At 41.7% G+C, this 17,265-nt stretch overlaps 2 protein-coding genes across 9 annotated transcripts in view; one reads left to right on the forward strand and one right to left on the reverse strand.

Moving 5' to 3' along the window:
* Window positions 1-1,328: 1,328 nt before the first annotated feature.
* On the forward strand, window positions 1,329-3,179 carry LOC118418853 (uncharacterized WD repeat-containing protein alr2800-like). Of its 2 annotated transcripts, XM_035824945.1 has the most exons (3): window positions 1,329-1,482; window positions 1,717-2,354; window positions 2,707-3,179. In XM_035824945.1, exons 2-3 carry the CDS (start codon window positions 1,727-1,729, stop codon window positions 3,099-3,101), a joined length of 1,023 nt encoding a protein of 340 aa, XP_035680838.1. In that variant the 5' UTR covers window positions 1,329-1,482; window positions 1,717-1,726; the 3' UTR covers window positions 3,102-3,179. The 2 variants fall into 2 exon arrangements, with proteins under 2 accessions (XP_035680838.1, XP_035680837.1); XM_035824944.1 differs by lacking the exon at window positions 1,329-1,482 and having other exon boundaries at window positions 1,517-2,354.
* Window positions 3,180-3,631: 452 nt separating this feature from the next.
* LOC118418845 (F-BAR and double SH3 domains protein 2-like) overlaps window positions 3,632-17,265 on the reverse strand; it is a 32,814-nt gene continuing 19,180 nt past the window's right edge. For 2 of the 7 annotated variants that reach the window (XM_035824928.1, XM_035824926.1), the window contains 15 exons: window positions 16,469-16,705; window positions 15,982-16,033; window positions 15,445-15,551; window positions 14,918-14,995; window positions 14,374-14,610; window positions 13,766-13,777; window positions 13,234-13,386; window positions 12,829-12,912; window positions 11,576-11,704; window positions 10,850-11,000; window positions 10,276-10,484; window positions 8,998-9,178; window positions 8,133-8,215; window positions 7,262-7,426; window positions 3,632-6,715 (listed from right to left, as the gene is read on the reverse strand). In XM_035824928.1, the coding sequence (XP_035680821.1) occupies window positions 6,605-6,715; window positions 7,262-7,426; window positions 8,133-8,215; window positions 8,998-9,178; window positions 10,276-10,484; window positions 10,850-11,000; window positions 11,576-11,704; window positions 12,829-12,912; window positions 13,234-13,386; window positions 13,766-13,777; window positions 14,374-14,610; window positions 14,918-14,995; window positions 15,445-15,551; window positions 15,982-16,033; window positions 16,469-16,705 (1,989 nt within the window). In that variant the 3' untranslated portion in view covers window positions 3,632-6,604. Of the gene's footprint in view, window positions 6,716-7,261; window positions 7,427-7,604; window positions 7,628-8,132; window positions 8,216-8,997; window positions 9,179-10,275; window positions 10,485-10,849; window positions 11,001-11,575; window positions 11,705-12,828; window positions 12,913-13,233; window positions 13,387-13,765; window positions 13,778-14,373; window positions 14,611-14,917; window positions 14,996-15,444; window positions 15,552-15,981; window positions 16,034-16,468; window positions 16,706-17,265 lie in introns of all 7 variants that reach the window. The other 5 variants (XM_035824933.1, XM_035824929.1, XM_035824927.1 and 2 more) reach the window with 5 other exon arrangements.

Raw genomic sequence — 17,265 nt, forward strand, 5'->3', positions numbered from 1 at the left:
TGGCGCGACTCATCCACAGCTGCCCCAGGTTTCAGTTGTAAACATGACGGAGGACTTATATGTGACACTGCAGGCCTTTGCAGTGTTTAATACAACTATATACACCGCCTATTGAGGTGGGCAAACAATAACCTCCTCTAATAGCAGGCTCTGTTGGCCTTTTTTGCTTATCATGTGCTTTTTTATGTAAGTTATATTCATCAATCGGTTTCTGGTTACCTGCACATTAATCTTTGACATTAGTTATTAGTAGCCCCTAAAAGGCCAAACTCATAGAGTCTGCGAAGTAACGCGCATCGCCAGAGAAAGGAAGAAAATGCTTCTTTTTTTTATATAATCTTATGATATATTTTTTTAAATATATTTTTTTATATAAAAAAAAAGACGTGCAAAATTCCGCTGCAAATCAACATGGAAATCAACGTCGGAGATCACTGAAATTGATGATATTTTAATAACTCGCCGTGAAGAGGTGGAGACCGTCCATTTTTGTAGAAAAGTTCACGGGTGACCGGTATTAGCATCTGTTCATATAAATCAAAATTTAATCTCAGTAAACCAATTTTACCAGCAGTAAAGTAACCTTATATGCGGATCACACAGCTATATTCTATTCCAGTAATGGCCCCAGAATGCATAGAAAGTACACTAAACTCGGGACTTAAACAAATGGCATCCTGGTTTAAGTCAAATTGACTAACACAACATCAAGAAGACAAAGTGGGTGGCTTTTGGGCTCTACTATAAAAACAAACTCCTCTACTGACTTGGAGATCAAGATTGATGATGATGATACGTTGGAAAGGGTCAGCTCTTGGGTGTCATTCTTGATTGACGAGGACAACGCTGGACCGTAGGAATGCATCTCTTCATAGCCTGTGTTGCCACTGTTTTTAGACACTCGCCTCTTTATAATGCAAGACTAATGACGAGTTTATGTAGAATTTCAGTGGACTCGGTGAAAACCTTATTCATGGTGTAGAACATGGAGTCATGAAACACGGGGTCGCCACGGTAACGCTTCTGGTCTTCTTCAGATGTTGACTTTTGACTTTGACTTTATTGACGATGGGACAAGTCATTACATAGGTCTGCCTAGGCAGCTTTAGGCTGGTAGCAGCAAAACCTACAAAAATGCGGACGAACATACAAAGAATTCATCCAAGAAACATCGTAACGCCTTCTGACCGTCGTTAGTTCTAGAACCTTCCGATGTAACGTTAATACAACACATAAATGTACCTTTCCGATCATGGCGTCATATAGGCGTAATCCATTTATGTCGTCACAAAAAATGACATACGCGTCAAAGGTTTCCTCTATTGCTATTGTTTTATCATGATCACATGATCATGGTCATAATCCACCCCACAATCACAGATACGCAGATTATAGGAAGACGATATCAAGAGACGGTTTCCACAGAAATGTTTTAAGTGATTGATCAATAATTCTGTTGTCACCATCCAAGTAACATCACAGGTAACTATGCAGTACAGATACGCATAATCTTAAGAAAAAAGTGGAGACTCGAATCGTTTGGTTCTGTTCTAGATTCTTGAATATCAAGCTTTCCGAACTGGTAGAGAAAGTTCTAGAATATCAAATTTTACCCGAGAATGAGCATTGTTCTTTTGACGTTGTATTGTGGTTTTGTTGTATGGTTACCGCGCTTGTCAGGTGTACAGAACTCGGAAGTTTCCATACTTTTCCTAGCGCTATCGCAATGTCCGAGCTGACTTGGACGGCCCTTCGCGGGCACTCGGAGTGGATAGAGAATTGCTGCTTCTCTCCAGACGGTCGGCTGCTGGCGACGTCTTCGGGCGACGAGACGGTCCGACTGTGGGACCTGACGAAGCCAGGCTACCCGGCAGTCGCCGTGCTCTCCCACCCGGACTCCTACGCCGTGTGGAGCTGTGACTTCAGCAGAGACGGTGGTCTGTTGTGCACCTGTACCGACACGGGCGGGGTCCACGTCTGGAAGATGCCGAAAAGAGATAGAGAAGGGAACCTGAAGACGTCAGAAGGTCACCTTGTGAGGAGCTTCTGTAGCAAAGACGCACACGGATTCCCCACGTCCCTGTACAGGTGTAGGTTCTCGCCTTGCTTTAACTACCTAGCAGCGTGTGGTGTGGATAGAACCATCAAGATCTGGTGTTGGCGAGAATATGACGTGTTCCAAGCAACATTGGTGGGCCATAAGAACTCAGTGGAGGACCTCGCCTTCGCGCCTGACCCGGACTCTCATCTCCCAAACTTCCAGATCGCGTCTTGTTCTCGTGACAGGACCACACGACTCTGGACGGGTCGAGTTGGTGGCAACGACCTTCAGTGCAAGATTCTTCAAGGCCAAGGTCTGAATCTATGCCTGAATTGGTCAAAGAGCACAAGCGCTCCCTAGCGTAACTCAGGAATTTCGCAAGGATGGGGTACAGGAAGGACTTGTCCCATATAAACCATTTGTATCATAATGTCACCAGTCTACTGAATTGGTTCCGACCGCACTTGATGACAACTAGTTCTATTCCACAATACTTTGGCAGGGGAGAGAAATATACAATATTCTTACTACTCTGGGTTGCAAAACCAGTAATCTTTACTCTCTCTTCCCCTCTTTTGGGTCACAAGATTCATGTTAGTTGGAACATTTGCAAGCCTACATGGTTTGTACAACATGCACATGGACGTTTTCCTTCTCTTTTTAAGGTGGTCCCAAATGGGCGCTCGCCGTCAGCTTCTCTCCGGACGGCAGTCTCCTAGCAACCTGCTGCTCTGACGGGACCGTGCAGATCTGGTGCACCCGGACGCTAACGGAGCCTCGCGTTCTCACCGGACACACTTCCACCGTCTGGTCGGGCAGCTTCCTCCACACCGCCGCCGACAGGCTCGTCCTCGCCACCTGCTCCAGCGACAAGACCGTGCGGCTGTGGGACCCCGTCTCGGGCAAACAGCTCCTTCAGGCCGAGAGGGTGATGAGCGGTGCCGCCGACCCTAACCTCGAGGAACTGTTCTGTTGTAGGCTGTCCCCAGACGGCAGGCTATTGGCCTGCTGTGCAAACGACAATAACGTCTATCTTGCGAGCATAGACGGAAAGTTTTAGAGTCTCGTAAGAAGAGCGTTTCATGTAGTGTAGTTTTCAATTTCCAGAATATGAATTAAAGTTCTTTCAGTCGAGTGACTTTTTTTTTACTTCATCCAGAGGGTGTCACAGTGAAGTGTTGTTGTGTGGGTAGGGGTCTGGAAAATGTAGATCAATAATTGGCCTACTAGCGGCTTTCTAAGGTACTGCAGCGGAACTTCCGTTTTTCATATCTCGTGTTCTGGACATGTTGTGGCCATGATTTGTAAGTGGTAGATAGCTCTTGGTGCAGGCAGCAAATGTAATGTTAAGTTTGGGCCCCCTAGTTAGGACTGCAGGTGCCAAATCAGTGACCCTAAATTTAGTAATGCATGCAACTTTGCCTCCGGCTCCCTGTCCTGTCTTTTCAGTGTTGTCCTGCTTTATCACTACAAAAATGTCCAATAAGGCGAAAATGGGTGTGTCACTGTCATATCATCACCCAGTGCTGAATACGAACAAGTAACGTTAATTCCCCAAAGACTCAGACCAAAAAAAACACGAAACCAGAGTTTGTTGATGTGACGATATATTTCACGTTCATCACACTCCACCGGCAATATTGCTCTCTGTACAATAATACTTGCTCTGCCATATACATGTCTCATATCTATCTACAGTCATCTCATCACATGCACAACATACAATATCATATCATATCATAGCTCTCTGTACACCTCTACAGTTTTATCTAGCCTGTTTTACCTGTTTCCTTCAACACACATACATGTACATGTACATACAATCGTTAGATAATATTTGACTAATGGTTTCCACCAGATCCCTTTAGTGACAGAAATATCACAGCACAAACAGACCAAAACAGTTTATCAGAGGTGTTAGCTTCACAGTGAAAATCCAGCTGAATGCTTATGGACCAAGCCAATTGGGCTTTCTCTGACCAGCTTTCACTACACCTCTGGTAAATAGATTCACCCGTTTAGTCAATATCTTGTATTTCTGAAGTCACTGAAGGATGCTGGTTAAGACTACATACTGTGATACATGTACATTTCTAGGGTACTACTCCATACTTTGCTGTATTACCGACTACAGAAAGAGTGTCAACTACGACTACTGGGACTCACACTTGCATAGGGATAGTGACACTAAATACAGTTACAATGATATACATCTCATTGTCTACATCATCTGTAATGATCACCATGATTACTTTTAGAGTATACAGCTGGATATATGGCAACGCTGTGCTGGCTCAGAAGTACATGATTTGCTAATAGGAACATGTAGATAGTTATTAATATGGTGTACTTTGAATGTACGAATAGTTCTCACAGTTCTATATGTCCAGTCACCAGTGTGCATGACCATACACTTCTTTATGAGTGCCGAACATGTATTCAATAGGGCCGACTTTGTTTAACCTGCTCCCAATCCCTGTAACTGATAAAGCCCTACCAAAATGTTACCTTGGAGGGATGGTTAACCCTTTCACTACTGCTGGTCCATCTATGCACCCATTTTTGTACTGGCTACAGCAGAACTCTGCAGGTTGTGGGTTAAATGATGAATACAATGTGGTAATCCTTCTAATGCTACGATACAATTTAACCTTCTTAGCACACATAAACATCTTCACCATGTTAATGTCATCTTTATATTACTATCTATATGCATAAATATCAGTCATCTACCACAATCATGTAAAATACAAGTCTAGTTTTGGTTACCTTGATTATATTACCATACATACACATCATACACTTTCCTCTTAGTTGGTCTAAGTAGAGTGTTGTAAAAATGATGGTTATATAGGAGTCACTGACTGGATACCAAACTCCTTATATTACTAGTACCTGATTGGTCAGTTTGAATAAGTTTAAAATTCACTAGATAGCCCTATCAGCCAATTGGTGCAGTCCAACTATTCCCTACACTTGCTTGATTAGTAGGTACAGTTACAGACAAGTTTGGAATCATTACCTTACAGTACGGACATAATGCCACATCTAATCTAAAACTGTATCTTAACCTGGCTTGATTTTGTTCCTTTGCCGGTTTATGTGCACCATGGAACTTTTGCAAGTAAGTACGTTGTTTACACCCTGTACGGATTAAGTAGAGTTGCATAAAGTTGACCTGTTGTTTCACATCCATCCTGCAGATTTGTGTCTTTTACAGTCTTAAGTACGGAGTTACTAATCTCCAAGCAGATGTATGGCTTTGGCTTGTATGTTCGTACATGTTTCTTTATAGGGAGGAGGGGACAAGCTGGAGCCATACATCTGGTTGTACATTAGTCATGCCATGTTCTCGTCTCTCCAAACCTCCCGACCCTGTGCTGTATCAGACATGACTGGACAGCAGACCACGGTAACTACCTCCATGGAAACTGCTACACTTTTCCCACCCTACCCTGACTTATGTGATATGTAGCATATTCACCAAACTCCACATGACTTCAACAATTCACTATAATATGCAGGTTCGGTGCATGTAAACATCGGAAACACCTGCAGGACTAATTTAGCTGCACAAACCCACATATGCAGCTGGTGGTATTATTTGCTACCATAATTTGCTATATTACTTACAGGTGCGTCCATCAGGACTTATATGTATACAGCAATAAACCTATAGTGAGGCTATAATAAGCCACATTGTACCCGACACAGGTCCATATTTGGCTATGTCACTGTGTCCAGCAAAAGCTGGGCAACATGACCAAAACATACTGAGAAATATTCTTTTTGAAATAAAAATTACATTTCTTGCTATGTGGACTTAAACTTCAATCAAGGCAGTAACAAAATGTTCATACCAGAACTTCTGATATTCCAAAACCTGGGATCACATAACATTGTCAGAAGAATGTTTGCTACTTACTCCGTATGGTTATAACCTACCTTGTCTGGTTGTCGACAATATGATTCAAAACACAATGAAACAAAAAACAAAACCTATGCTTGACAACATGTTCAAAATAATCATATATTATATCATATTATATCATATAGTACGATAATTATACATAGCAGTCTACATATAAACATCAGCAAAATTTATCCACATATCTTGCCAGAAATGAAAGCAAGTTGATAGGAAACTACAAACTTAAGTACAAAAATAAGCAGCTCTACATATTATATGTTATCTTTGGCTTATAACAATAAGCAAAATAGTGATCAGAGCAATACAACATCAGATCAGAATGAATAAACACAACATCTATACTTACTGAATCAATATACATGTACACAAATGACCAAAGAAATTTCTATGCTATGGACTAACTACTCTCTCAGTAGTTTACTTAACAGTTAATAACTTACTACATGTACAAACTGGAGTAGAGAGTAGAAAGTGCCATAGCCTTAATTTCCTTTACATTCCTGTATGTGGCTGTTTACGTAGTGTACATTGTCAACTTTTCCCTTTAATGTTACATTTGTGACTTTCTTTGAAGCACCTCTAAGTAGAACGTAGCCTTGGACTTGCTGTGTCGGGATAGTTGTTGTTACGGATCACACAGTCGACACCTCTAACTCAACATCATTTACGTCGAAAGCTGGCCGCGCCTCCGTAGGAGACAATTCAGCTTCCTGTCCCGAGGGGGGAGGGGGTGCACATCTCGGCTGTCGAAGGGAACACAAGAATTTTGTAAGCATTTTGTTTGGCTTGCTTGTAGGACAGAAAGGTGCTATTTTTTCTGCATGTTATGCAAGGAAAGTGAAAAGACAGATGTGCAAATATACAATGTATAGTGAGATACAGGCTAGTAGAAAAGACACATCACAGGCCACAACACACATGTACAGTAGTGATGCCCCAGCCAAAATCATGTAAACAGAGTTAGAGAAACAGAAATGTATGCAGAAACTGTTAGGTTTCTAATTTGTTTTAATCAAAAACACTTCTAAACTTCTCACTATCTGTTCAAAAATATATAAATGGGGGTATATTTAATTGCGTATTCATTTCTATGTGTTAAACTTCAGTTTTATTTCCAAGCCTGAGACCCGACCATATTGAGCTTGTGAATGCTCCACTATTAGAGGGATTGTGACAGTTGGAGTAGGCACAAACTTAAGAAGCCTGGATTCTAGACTTTCAATAAGTAAAATACTTGGATGGAGAATCATGGAGCTGAACAGAAAGAAGAAGAAAAGCACAAAGCATACCTCCTCCCCATCACCTTTATCACCTTCACCATCTTTAGTTTCACCTTTAGCTTCCTCATCACCTTTACTTCCACTTTCATCACCATCTTTAGCTTCCTCACCATCTCTTACTTCCTCACCATCTTTACTTTCATTTTTTTCTCCCTCCTTAGTTTCCTCCTCATCCTTACCAGGGAAGCAATTAGGGACAGAGGTGAAAGTTAGTCAGCACACAAGGTGAAAGACAGTATATAGAAGTTGTGTCTTAGAAGTGTTAGTGTAGTGTTCTAGGAGTGATGCTTTGGCATTGTTAGTACATATACAGCACTCTACCCACTGCACTAAGAACCCACACATGTCTCACCTGGGCCACAGTCACCAAGCAAACTGATCAGGGAAAACAAAGAGGGGCATGGTGGAAATAAAACACAGGTAAGAAACAAAATTGTTAAACAATGGATACAAACAGGTGGGCTTGAAATAACATATTTTAAATGGAAACATTCAAATTAATGGTGTAATTAAACATGATTTAAAGGGTATCAATATGATTGTACAACAACATTGTACAACACATCATTAAATCATATATAAGTAAAACATAAAAATTATAGGGTCAATTCTTGATTTTGTGCATGTGTGTGTATGTGTGTTTGTGTGAGCATGTGAAAGCAAGGAACTACAAACAGGCTAGCATTCCTACAGTATTCTATTCTCATCACTAAGTCTTCTTCATATCCTGAGTCAGAAGTCAGTTTCAATGCATGTAAAACACCATACTCCATGTGTTTTCAATGGTATCTATTACTGTTACAAGAAATGCAGACCAAACTGAATGGGTTGATGGATTTACTGTAGTTAAGGACAGTGAAAAGCTGTAAGTTGTCCTTACCGGTCTCCTGTTGCCGGAGGGACTACCTGGTGCAGAGTGTGCGGACGGTTGGCTGGCATCTACATCTAGACTGGTACCAGTCCCTGTGGGCAGGGGAGGACATTTTCACAGTTTGTTGTAATCAAAAGATATGTTAGATATTATATGCATAAGATACATTGTATGCAGGCATGAAAATTTGTTTCATATTATATGAAAACGGAAAGGGTGGCTGATCCATGTCTGTTACACTGGTATGTTTTGCTAAAAGGGGATCGATTGTAATGGTTGACCAATGAAGACATTTACAGAAGAAAACGTACAGAGACATCCCTGTCCCTGGTGTTGAATGACTGTCACACTGACACTGCCATCCCTGTCCCTGGTGCTAAATAACATACACACAGACACTACCATCCCTGTCCTTGGTGCTGAAAAACATTCACACTGACACTACCATCACTGTCCCTGGTGCTGAATAACATTCACACTGACACTACCATCCCTGTCCCTGGTGCTGAAAAACATTCACACTGACACTACCATCATTGTCCCTGGTGCTGAATAACATTCTCACTGACACTACCATCCCTTTCCCTGGTGCTGAAAAACATTCATACTGACACTACCATCACTGTCCCTGGTGCTGAATAACATTCACACTGACACTACCATCCCTGTCCCTGGTGCTGAAAAATATTCACACTGACACTACCATCCCTGTCCCTAGTGCTGAATAACATTCACACACTGACAATGCCATCCCTGTCCCTAGTGCTGAAAAACATACACACTGACACTGCCATCCCTGTCCCTGGTGCTGAATAACATTCACACTGACACTGCCAGATATATTTACAAAAGAGAACAGAATAAGTTGACTGACCTAGGAAATTTGCAGATGACGGTCTGAACTGGTTATCTGGGGACTGCGGAGACTCGATGTTGAGCTCAGGAACTGGCCCCAGGGTGCCGTTACTGTTACTGTTGTTCCCATTAGTCAGGAAGCCCGGCGGGAGGGAGGGGGGCAGCACTCCGGGCATGGGGAGGTTGGGTGTGGTCGGGGTCTGCAGGTAGAACAGGTTATTTATTTATCTATTCATTCCAAAATGCAAGTCTGACACTTGAGGCAGCACAGTTGATGTTTGAGGGTCACATATAAGACAGACAGCATGACATAGCAGGGCTCGAAATACTGGGTGCCTGTGCACCCAGGTGCACCCAAAATTGGAGCTGTGCACCCAATTGCACCCAAATATTTCCTTGGATTTATGTATGTAAAGATATCAAGGTGTACTAGTATACATCATATTCTTGACATCTAAGGGTTAGAAAGATAATAGAAATGTCTGTCATGGTACTTGTTTAAGAATTTGATAGCATGTAATTATGTTTTGCTATTAGGTTTTTCTGATATTCTACTTAAAATATTTTTGGTGCACCCACCCAATTTTTTAAGATGGGTGCACTGGTGCACCTAATCCCAAAAATGAATTTCGAGCCCTGCATAGACAATGGGAATTTACACATTTCGAACATTTATATCAAGATAAGATTTCACACAAGGAGGTCTGAGGCCTCACAAAAAAAAGTAATAATTTTTTGTGTCCAAAGCAGATATTACTAAATCCTAACTCCCACACATAACATGTGTAAGGAGTACAATACATTGTAATTGTGTTGTTGATTGTCCAAGGTTGGGCAAAAACATGCACTGCTAAGAATAATCACTAGGTGGCACTACTGTAGAAGTATCTGCAGGTAGAACAGGTGTAATGAGTATAGCACATTGTAATTAGTGTTGCTTATTGTCCAAGGTTGGGCAAAAAATATGCACTGCTGTGGATAATCACTAGATGGCACTGCTATAAAAGTATCATCAAATTCAAAGACCAGGATAGAACTAGTGATAAACCAATACTCAGCAATAGACAGTAATGTTAGTTTTATTCAATATTCATCTTTTCTTTTAATGACCAGCCTTTTTCTTAGTATGAATGCAATTTCACTCTTGCTTTGATTAACAAAAAGGTGAAAATGATACAATTACCAATATAGGAAGTCAGAAAAGATGCCAGCAAAAAGAAAAAAAAGGTGTAAGACAAGGACTTGAACCTGGGACCACTGAAACAGTACTGCATGAAAACAGCTTTAACAAACTGACCTTGTCATAAAATGCTGCTTCACTCTCATCCAAGTCCTCGACGACCAGCGAAGGGAAGACGCCGACCGTGCCGTTATACTCGCCCTTCCACCAGCCATCATCCACCCCGTTGGCGTCCTTACTCGTCACGTTGATGACCGCACCCTCCGGGAAGGTCAGCTCCTCTGGGTTACTGGCGTCAAAGTCGTACAGCGCTCGGACCAGGGACACTACAAACAGACATGTGTTTACAGATGTGCAAGCATTGATATATACCATCCAGTGTTCTGGCCAGCCTGAATTTTTTTGTTTGGAATGGAAAATTTTGAAATATAGACCCTCAGATATGCAATTTCTTGCATTTTGAGGGGCAAATTTTACTTGTAGACTCTGCTTGGTTCAGCAATGGCAACAGTTTTAATATTTTTGTCCATCATAGAGGACGGAATGGGCAAAATTTATGTCCATCCCCAGCAGCAAAATTTTGTTAAAGGACAGAAGGACGGACGATTGCTATAACCCTGATATAAAGCTATGATCAACCACAGATAAATGAATAGCAAAATACAAACTTTAAGACATGTGTCTAACTCACATCCTTGCTGTTGGAATGGGGGAGATGTCTCAGTGGTCCCCAGTGCCTGCTGTACCTCCCAGTCAGTACTGGACATGGAGGATGTGTAGGACCCCGACACATGCTGGGGCGATCCCACCGTCTGGGCCGTCTCCAGCTGCTCATATTGCACCTACAACAATCATTCCACACTGCTGCACTACGTCAAGTCAACTTTACCTTGGAACAAAGCACTTTTTTTTCTTCCCTTTTGCTTTTTGGACAGACGAGGACCTGTGGCACTGCACTCAAGTTTTGTAACTTATATTAACAGTGCCACATACACGGTACAGACGGAAGGTTAAGTTAGTCTTTTACCTCCCTGACCGAAGTCAGGTACCCATTTTTACACCTAGGTGAAGTGAGGAAGGTCGTGTAAAGTGCCATTCCCAACGTCGGGGGCACGTCGGGGATTGAACTCAGGACCTATAGAATCCGAGCCGAGCGCTCTACCAGTTACGCCACGCCCGACGCCACTTACGCCTCGCCCAACGCCACTTGGCACAACAAAGCACTTGGGAGGGAAACCAGAGAGGCCACACAATGTTTTAATCACCGTTTCATTTCACCTATGGGATCTTTTGATTTTAGGAAGTCCAATGTTCTGATAACTTTACACTGGTGTGAGTATTGTCCTCAATCAAAGCAGCCGAAACAATAACTACACAGATTAAATTATCAAGTGTATGTGGTGTGTACAGCACTTACATCAGATGAAGATAGAGAGGTGGTGACATGTGAGGGGGAGTCAGATGAGTCTCTCCTGTCCACACTGCTGGTGTCCCACTGTAGGTAGTTCTCTGGAACATACCCAACCTCCCCTCTCTGGTTACGCCCCTGAGAAATACACAGGTACAGGATGAAGAAAGATTTTTAAACAAGAAAGCTTCTGAAAAAAGCTGGCCGGTGCGTATTTTGGAAAAAGCCTGGATGTTAAACAAAATCATATGAAAAAAGAGTTTTTAAACATCGGATTACTGAATTGGTCTGTCTTCTATTAAAAAAACATAACATGAGATTTGTCTAACAAAGAAAAAAAAATTGTTACAAATGGGGTTCGAACCCACGATCCACGGCTGCAAAAGCAAATCGCTATATCCACCCAGTGCGTAGACCGCTTGGCCACGCTAACTCCATTGCGTAATCGTGCGTATAGAAGGGCTATAAGAAGAGTTTGGTTAAATTGATCGATCCATGCATCCATGCAAACCAAACCGTTGAACGAACGGCTTCTCTCGCCTCTAAGCCAGTGCAACTGGCCAGAGACATATTTAAAAGGATTCTCCTGGACGCAGGAATCCTGCACACAGACGACGGTCTTGACACTAAGATTGTCATCCCTGTCCTTGGTGCTGAATAACATTGCCACTAACACTGTCATCCCTGTCCTTGGTGCTGAATAGCATTGCCACTAACACTGTCATCCCTGTCCCTGAATAGCATTACCACTAACACTGTAATTCTGTCCTTGGTGCTGAATAGTATTGACACTAACACTGTCATCCCTATCCTTGGTGCTGAATAGCATTGTCACTAACACTGTCATACCTGTCCTAGGTGCTGAATAGCATTGACACTAACACTGTAACCCCTGTCCTTGGTGCTGAATAGCATTGACACTAACACTCATTCTTGTCACTGGTGCTGAATAGCATTGACACTAACACTGTAACCCCTGTCCTTGGTGCTGAATAGCATTGACACTAACACTGTAACCCCTGTCCTTGGTGCTGAATAGCATTGACACTAACACTGTAACCCCTGTCCTTGGTGCTGAATAGCATTGACACTAACACTCATTCTTGTCACTGGTGCTGAATAGCATTGACACTAACACTGTAAATCCCTGTCCTTGGTACTGAATAGCATTGACACTAATACTCACCCCTGTCCTTGGTGCTGAATAGTATTGACACTAATACTGTAACCCCTGTCCTGCAGATGCAGATGCAGATACTTACCATCACCCATCCCTCAATGTCTCCATCATCTATGGCCTCTACAAGGTCACCCTCTGCAATGGTCAACTCATCTGACTTCTGGCCCTGAAATGTATGGTTAACAGTGTTCTTTTCTGGCTGTTTTCCATTACTTGAAAGAACAAAGAATGTACAACTGAAGACAACCTACTTAGTGCTAAAAGTAATTCTAACAAGAGTGAATAATGCAATGTTGCATCTTTTGCCCCAGAATGTTGGACCACTCATAAATTTCTTTTGCACTCTCCTTCATTGTACCACATAATTTGTTCTTCACTTTGTCATGTAACCCCAACTTTTTCTCTTGAAAAGTTCTGAGGAACTGCAAATCTAATTGGTGCATGTGGTCTTTTCTGGAGTGGAAAATATTGGACATAACTGGCCTACCTCATATGGGTACAGAACGGTGCAGGTGATTGGGTACTGCCGAGACTGCATGGAGGCACTAGAGCTAACAGCGTCGGCTCCGTTAAACACGGCGGTGCTGTCAAACGTGTCGTCCCATTCGTCAGTGTGGTCGCCAAACCCTGCATCGTCCTCCTGGAGGGATCAACAGGCATGTCACATGTATGACAATACTTCACTTGCATGATATAAGTATGTTCCAACATAGCTGACATACATGTAGAAATTGCAAAAGATAGGCATGACATAAACATAGTACATACAAAGTACATAGTACATAGTATATGTTTGAAAAAAGTGTTGTTACTGATGAAATGAGTGACATTTAGGTTCTCTCCTTTTCCTGCATCTGGAACTGATGCAATCTTTTTCTGTCATTCAGTATCAATGTCATACGCACATCTACAAGTACAGGGTGGAAAATGGGAGTGACATATAAGAACAGGCAGGCAGTTGTGTTGATAGCAAGCAAGTTGACTAACAATTTAGCTCATGTTGGTACATTCCACATTACCTTGCTAGAAGACTATATCCAAGGGAAAGCAGGAAGGAAAAAGAGTTCATTGGTCAAAGGCTTCACAGAGAAGTTGCGATAATGAAAAATAGTATTATATAACTTCTAAATGTAGGTGAAAATGTTCCGCTACACTTTACTCTGCAAGCATCATTACAAGCACTATGGTCTCACTAAGAAAGCCCTTACCACCATGCATAAAGAAAACAAAACCAAAGGCCAACCATGTTAGAAAGCTTTTCTCATCTTCATAACTCAACAACTCAACACCTGACACAGGAACAACACAAAAGAGAGACCAAAAGCAGCCATGCAACATAACAACTCCAACTATGCATATGAAAACCAACTCTCTAAATGTCCTTGATGAACAATATCAGAAGATCTTCAAAAAGCATCAAATGTTATTTTAAGTTAAAAAAAAAGACATATTGTAGGACTGATTGAATCAAACCAAGCCAACATTTCACAAAACAGAAAAAGAACTAACTATACTTAAGACAAGGACTGAACCAAACTGAGCAGCAAACCACCACCAAACGGAACAAATCAAGGATAATTCCATTATTGGATAAGGACGCACAGCCACCAGAACAGTCCCTCCGTACCATGGAGACCTTAACAGGAGTGGACTCTCCCGTCTGCTGTCCAAAGTCTCCCCTGTCCTGGCTGCCCTCGAGGAACACATCATCATTCGGAGACACGGGTCCGATCTCCATGTTCCCGGCCGAGGTGGTACTGCTGGAGTGATCAGCTGACGTGGTGGAGCCGCCCGGCCAGTCACTGGTGGAGGAGGCCGCTGCACTGTGGTCAAATGTCTCTTCCCAGTCGTCGTAGTTGGAACCCTGGCAATAACTCGTAAGTTACTATAACTTCTAAAGCTAACAGCCACTTTACCCCTGCTAGCTGCATGAATAGATAAGCAACATGAAGAAAGCATCAAACAATAACCATTGGTTAGCACCAGACCTTAACACTTCTTTTCTAACCATTTTGCCATAGCAGAAAGCTTCCGCACCAGACCGACTGGCCATGCTATTTCATAAACCGTACATTAAGCACTTCCACCTGTATATCTAGCTGTTTGGACCTTATGGACCAGGTTATCCTGTATCACACATGAAACTGGTGTCCCCACACAGCCTTACTGACCTGACTGGAAGGATTGGGACTTGCCCCACCTAAACTATTGGGTGAGAGGAGGTTTTTCTCATCTTCTCCATGTGAGTGCTGGGCACAAGTACACATTGTGGGAGGAAAACAAAGAAAGAAAAAGAACAGGTTGAAAATCAAATCCAAGGTGCTATGTACTGTATTTGTGTGCTCTATAAACAGTCATCAATCACAAAAAACACTAAAAGATAACGTATAGATACTCTAGGGAGTGTGAAAAAATAACCGAACAACCTAAAGGCAATTTTCCCATAAGAATAGGAAAAATAATAAATATAAACCCATGCTCTTTAACTTGTTTTTAATGTTAAGATGTAGAAATATCTCTTGGTTATTTCATGACATGTTTTCAAAACCAATACAAGGGAAGCCTTCTACATTTTGGATATCATACAGACTGTTACAGAGAGATAAGCAAATTCTGAAATCTTATATCAATGGAGTCTCAATGAAGATAAGTGGTATCAGTGTATCAGCCAGAAGAAAGTATGTAAATGTCTTGTCACCTCGGAGTTGAGCGAAAGTCGGGAACTTGTTCTGCTGAGCCGCCCCTCCCCATCAGGAGGTGACAGTAATGAGGAGGTGGTCTGGCTCAACCACTGGTCCACATTCACTACATACAGGAACAGGAAATGCAATTACTTCTCATATACATATCAGAAAAATAAATGGCAAGGGCCTGATCACATTCATCAGTATACAATCACTGTATGAGCAAAAGCATTCTTGGAATAGCCGTTCATGTGTCAAACAAAATACAGACCATGGAAAAATCTTGTCAACACTTTGCTTTGTCAGAGTCTACTTGAAAATTCTACAACAACAAAATCGTGCAACTGCCTGCAATGAATGTAACCATGGTGTAACAAATCAATCCAACTTTCCACCAATCAAATATAGAGGAACACTATTCTCCTTTGTTTAATGTATTAAATTCTTGTTAAACTCGTATTCCTAAAGATGTCTGACAACATCATGTGCAAAAGGAAACACTCATCCAAATAAAGCAGACAGTAAAAATGTATGAAGTAAAGATAACTGACCCCCTGCTGCTCTCAGCTGCTCAAGCCTGGCTTCCGCTTTTGCGAGTGATGTCTACAAGACAGAAAATATAGATCAACATCATCAGTCACATGACCAGGGAACTCGATGAAACCTGAATTTACCAGGTTGATGAAAAGTGCATCTCGAAAGTAGAAAAATTTTCTGTTGTGTGTACTCATTTATGTTTTTTGTCGAATGAACACTTTGTAAAAACTAACCACTTTCCAGTATATACGGGATATATCCGAGAAGTATCATAAAACTGCTAAAACAAAGTTGTCAAAAAACTCAATTTGATCTACATTTCCTTTTCATTTCAACAAAATGCACACACACACACCAAACTTTATACACATACAGACACACCACACATGCATATACATACACACACAGTCACACAAACACACACACACATACACACACGCACACACACACATTCAGTATCTCAAGTAGAAAGGAAAGCACACATCATTCCAAACAACACACCTCTGCTTTTCTAGCTCCCTGTTTTGCCTCTTCTATCTTTTGCTCAGCCTCGACAGGACTGAACTCTGCCAGGCTGTCGGGGTTCTCCTTGTACGTGCTCATCTGGTTGTGCAGGTCTCGCTGGGACTTCTGGTGGTCGCGAATGTTTTTCTGCTCGCGGGCGATCTTGTTGGCCCACTTCCTGGCCTCCTTGTCCAGAGACTGTTCCCCCATTGCAGACTCCTGGAGGGTGCTGACCTGCAGGTGCAGAATTTCTCAAAATTTTCATTCAATAACTTAAAATTATGGAAATGCCATGGCTTTACCACATATTTCTTTATCAAAAGGCAATTAAATCTCTACAACTGGATAAAAATTAAATCTTTACTTCCGGACAATTCAAGTGACATCCATCAACTCTTCTTAAGCATCACTTTACTTCTTTCTTACTTCTGTTAATGCTACTTGTTTGTCTATGAACAGAATACCACCAAGCCTTATGAGTGTATTTACGTCTTTATGCATTTGGTTCCTATGTACATGTAGTAAGTGTTAAACTTGACATGTAAACTGGTACTTCTAAAAATTCCTTACTACTGTAAAATAGTAGCCTGGTATCCAAACTTTTTATAACTACCAAGGCTCTTGTTCTCTCTTGTAAGAATCAGCAGCTGGCTTCGATACCAGGATAAGAAAAGATAAGATACAGCAAAAAGTTCCCTAAGAGCTAAACCTACATATTACAAGTATAATCATACATCTAACCACAGGCAGAAGTTAAGGTGTTTACAATATATCTGCAGAAACTATGCAACACT

This window comes from Branchiostoma floridae, chromosome 7 (assembly GCF_000003815.2).
Source record: "Branchiostoma floridae strain S238N-H82 chromosome 7, Bfl_VNyyK, whole genome shotgun sequence".
NCBI classification, from domain to species: Eukaryota; Metazoa; Chordata; class Leptocardii; order Amphioxiformes; family Branchiostomatidae; genus Branchiostoma; species Branchiostoma floridae.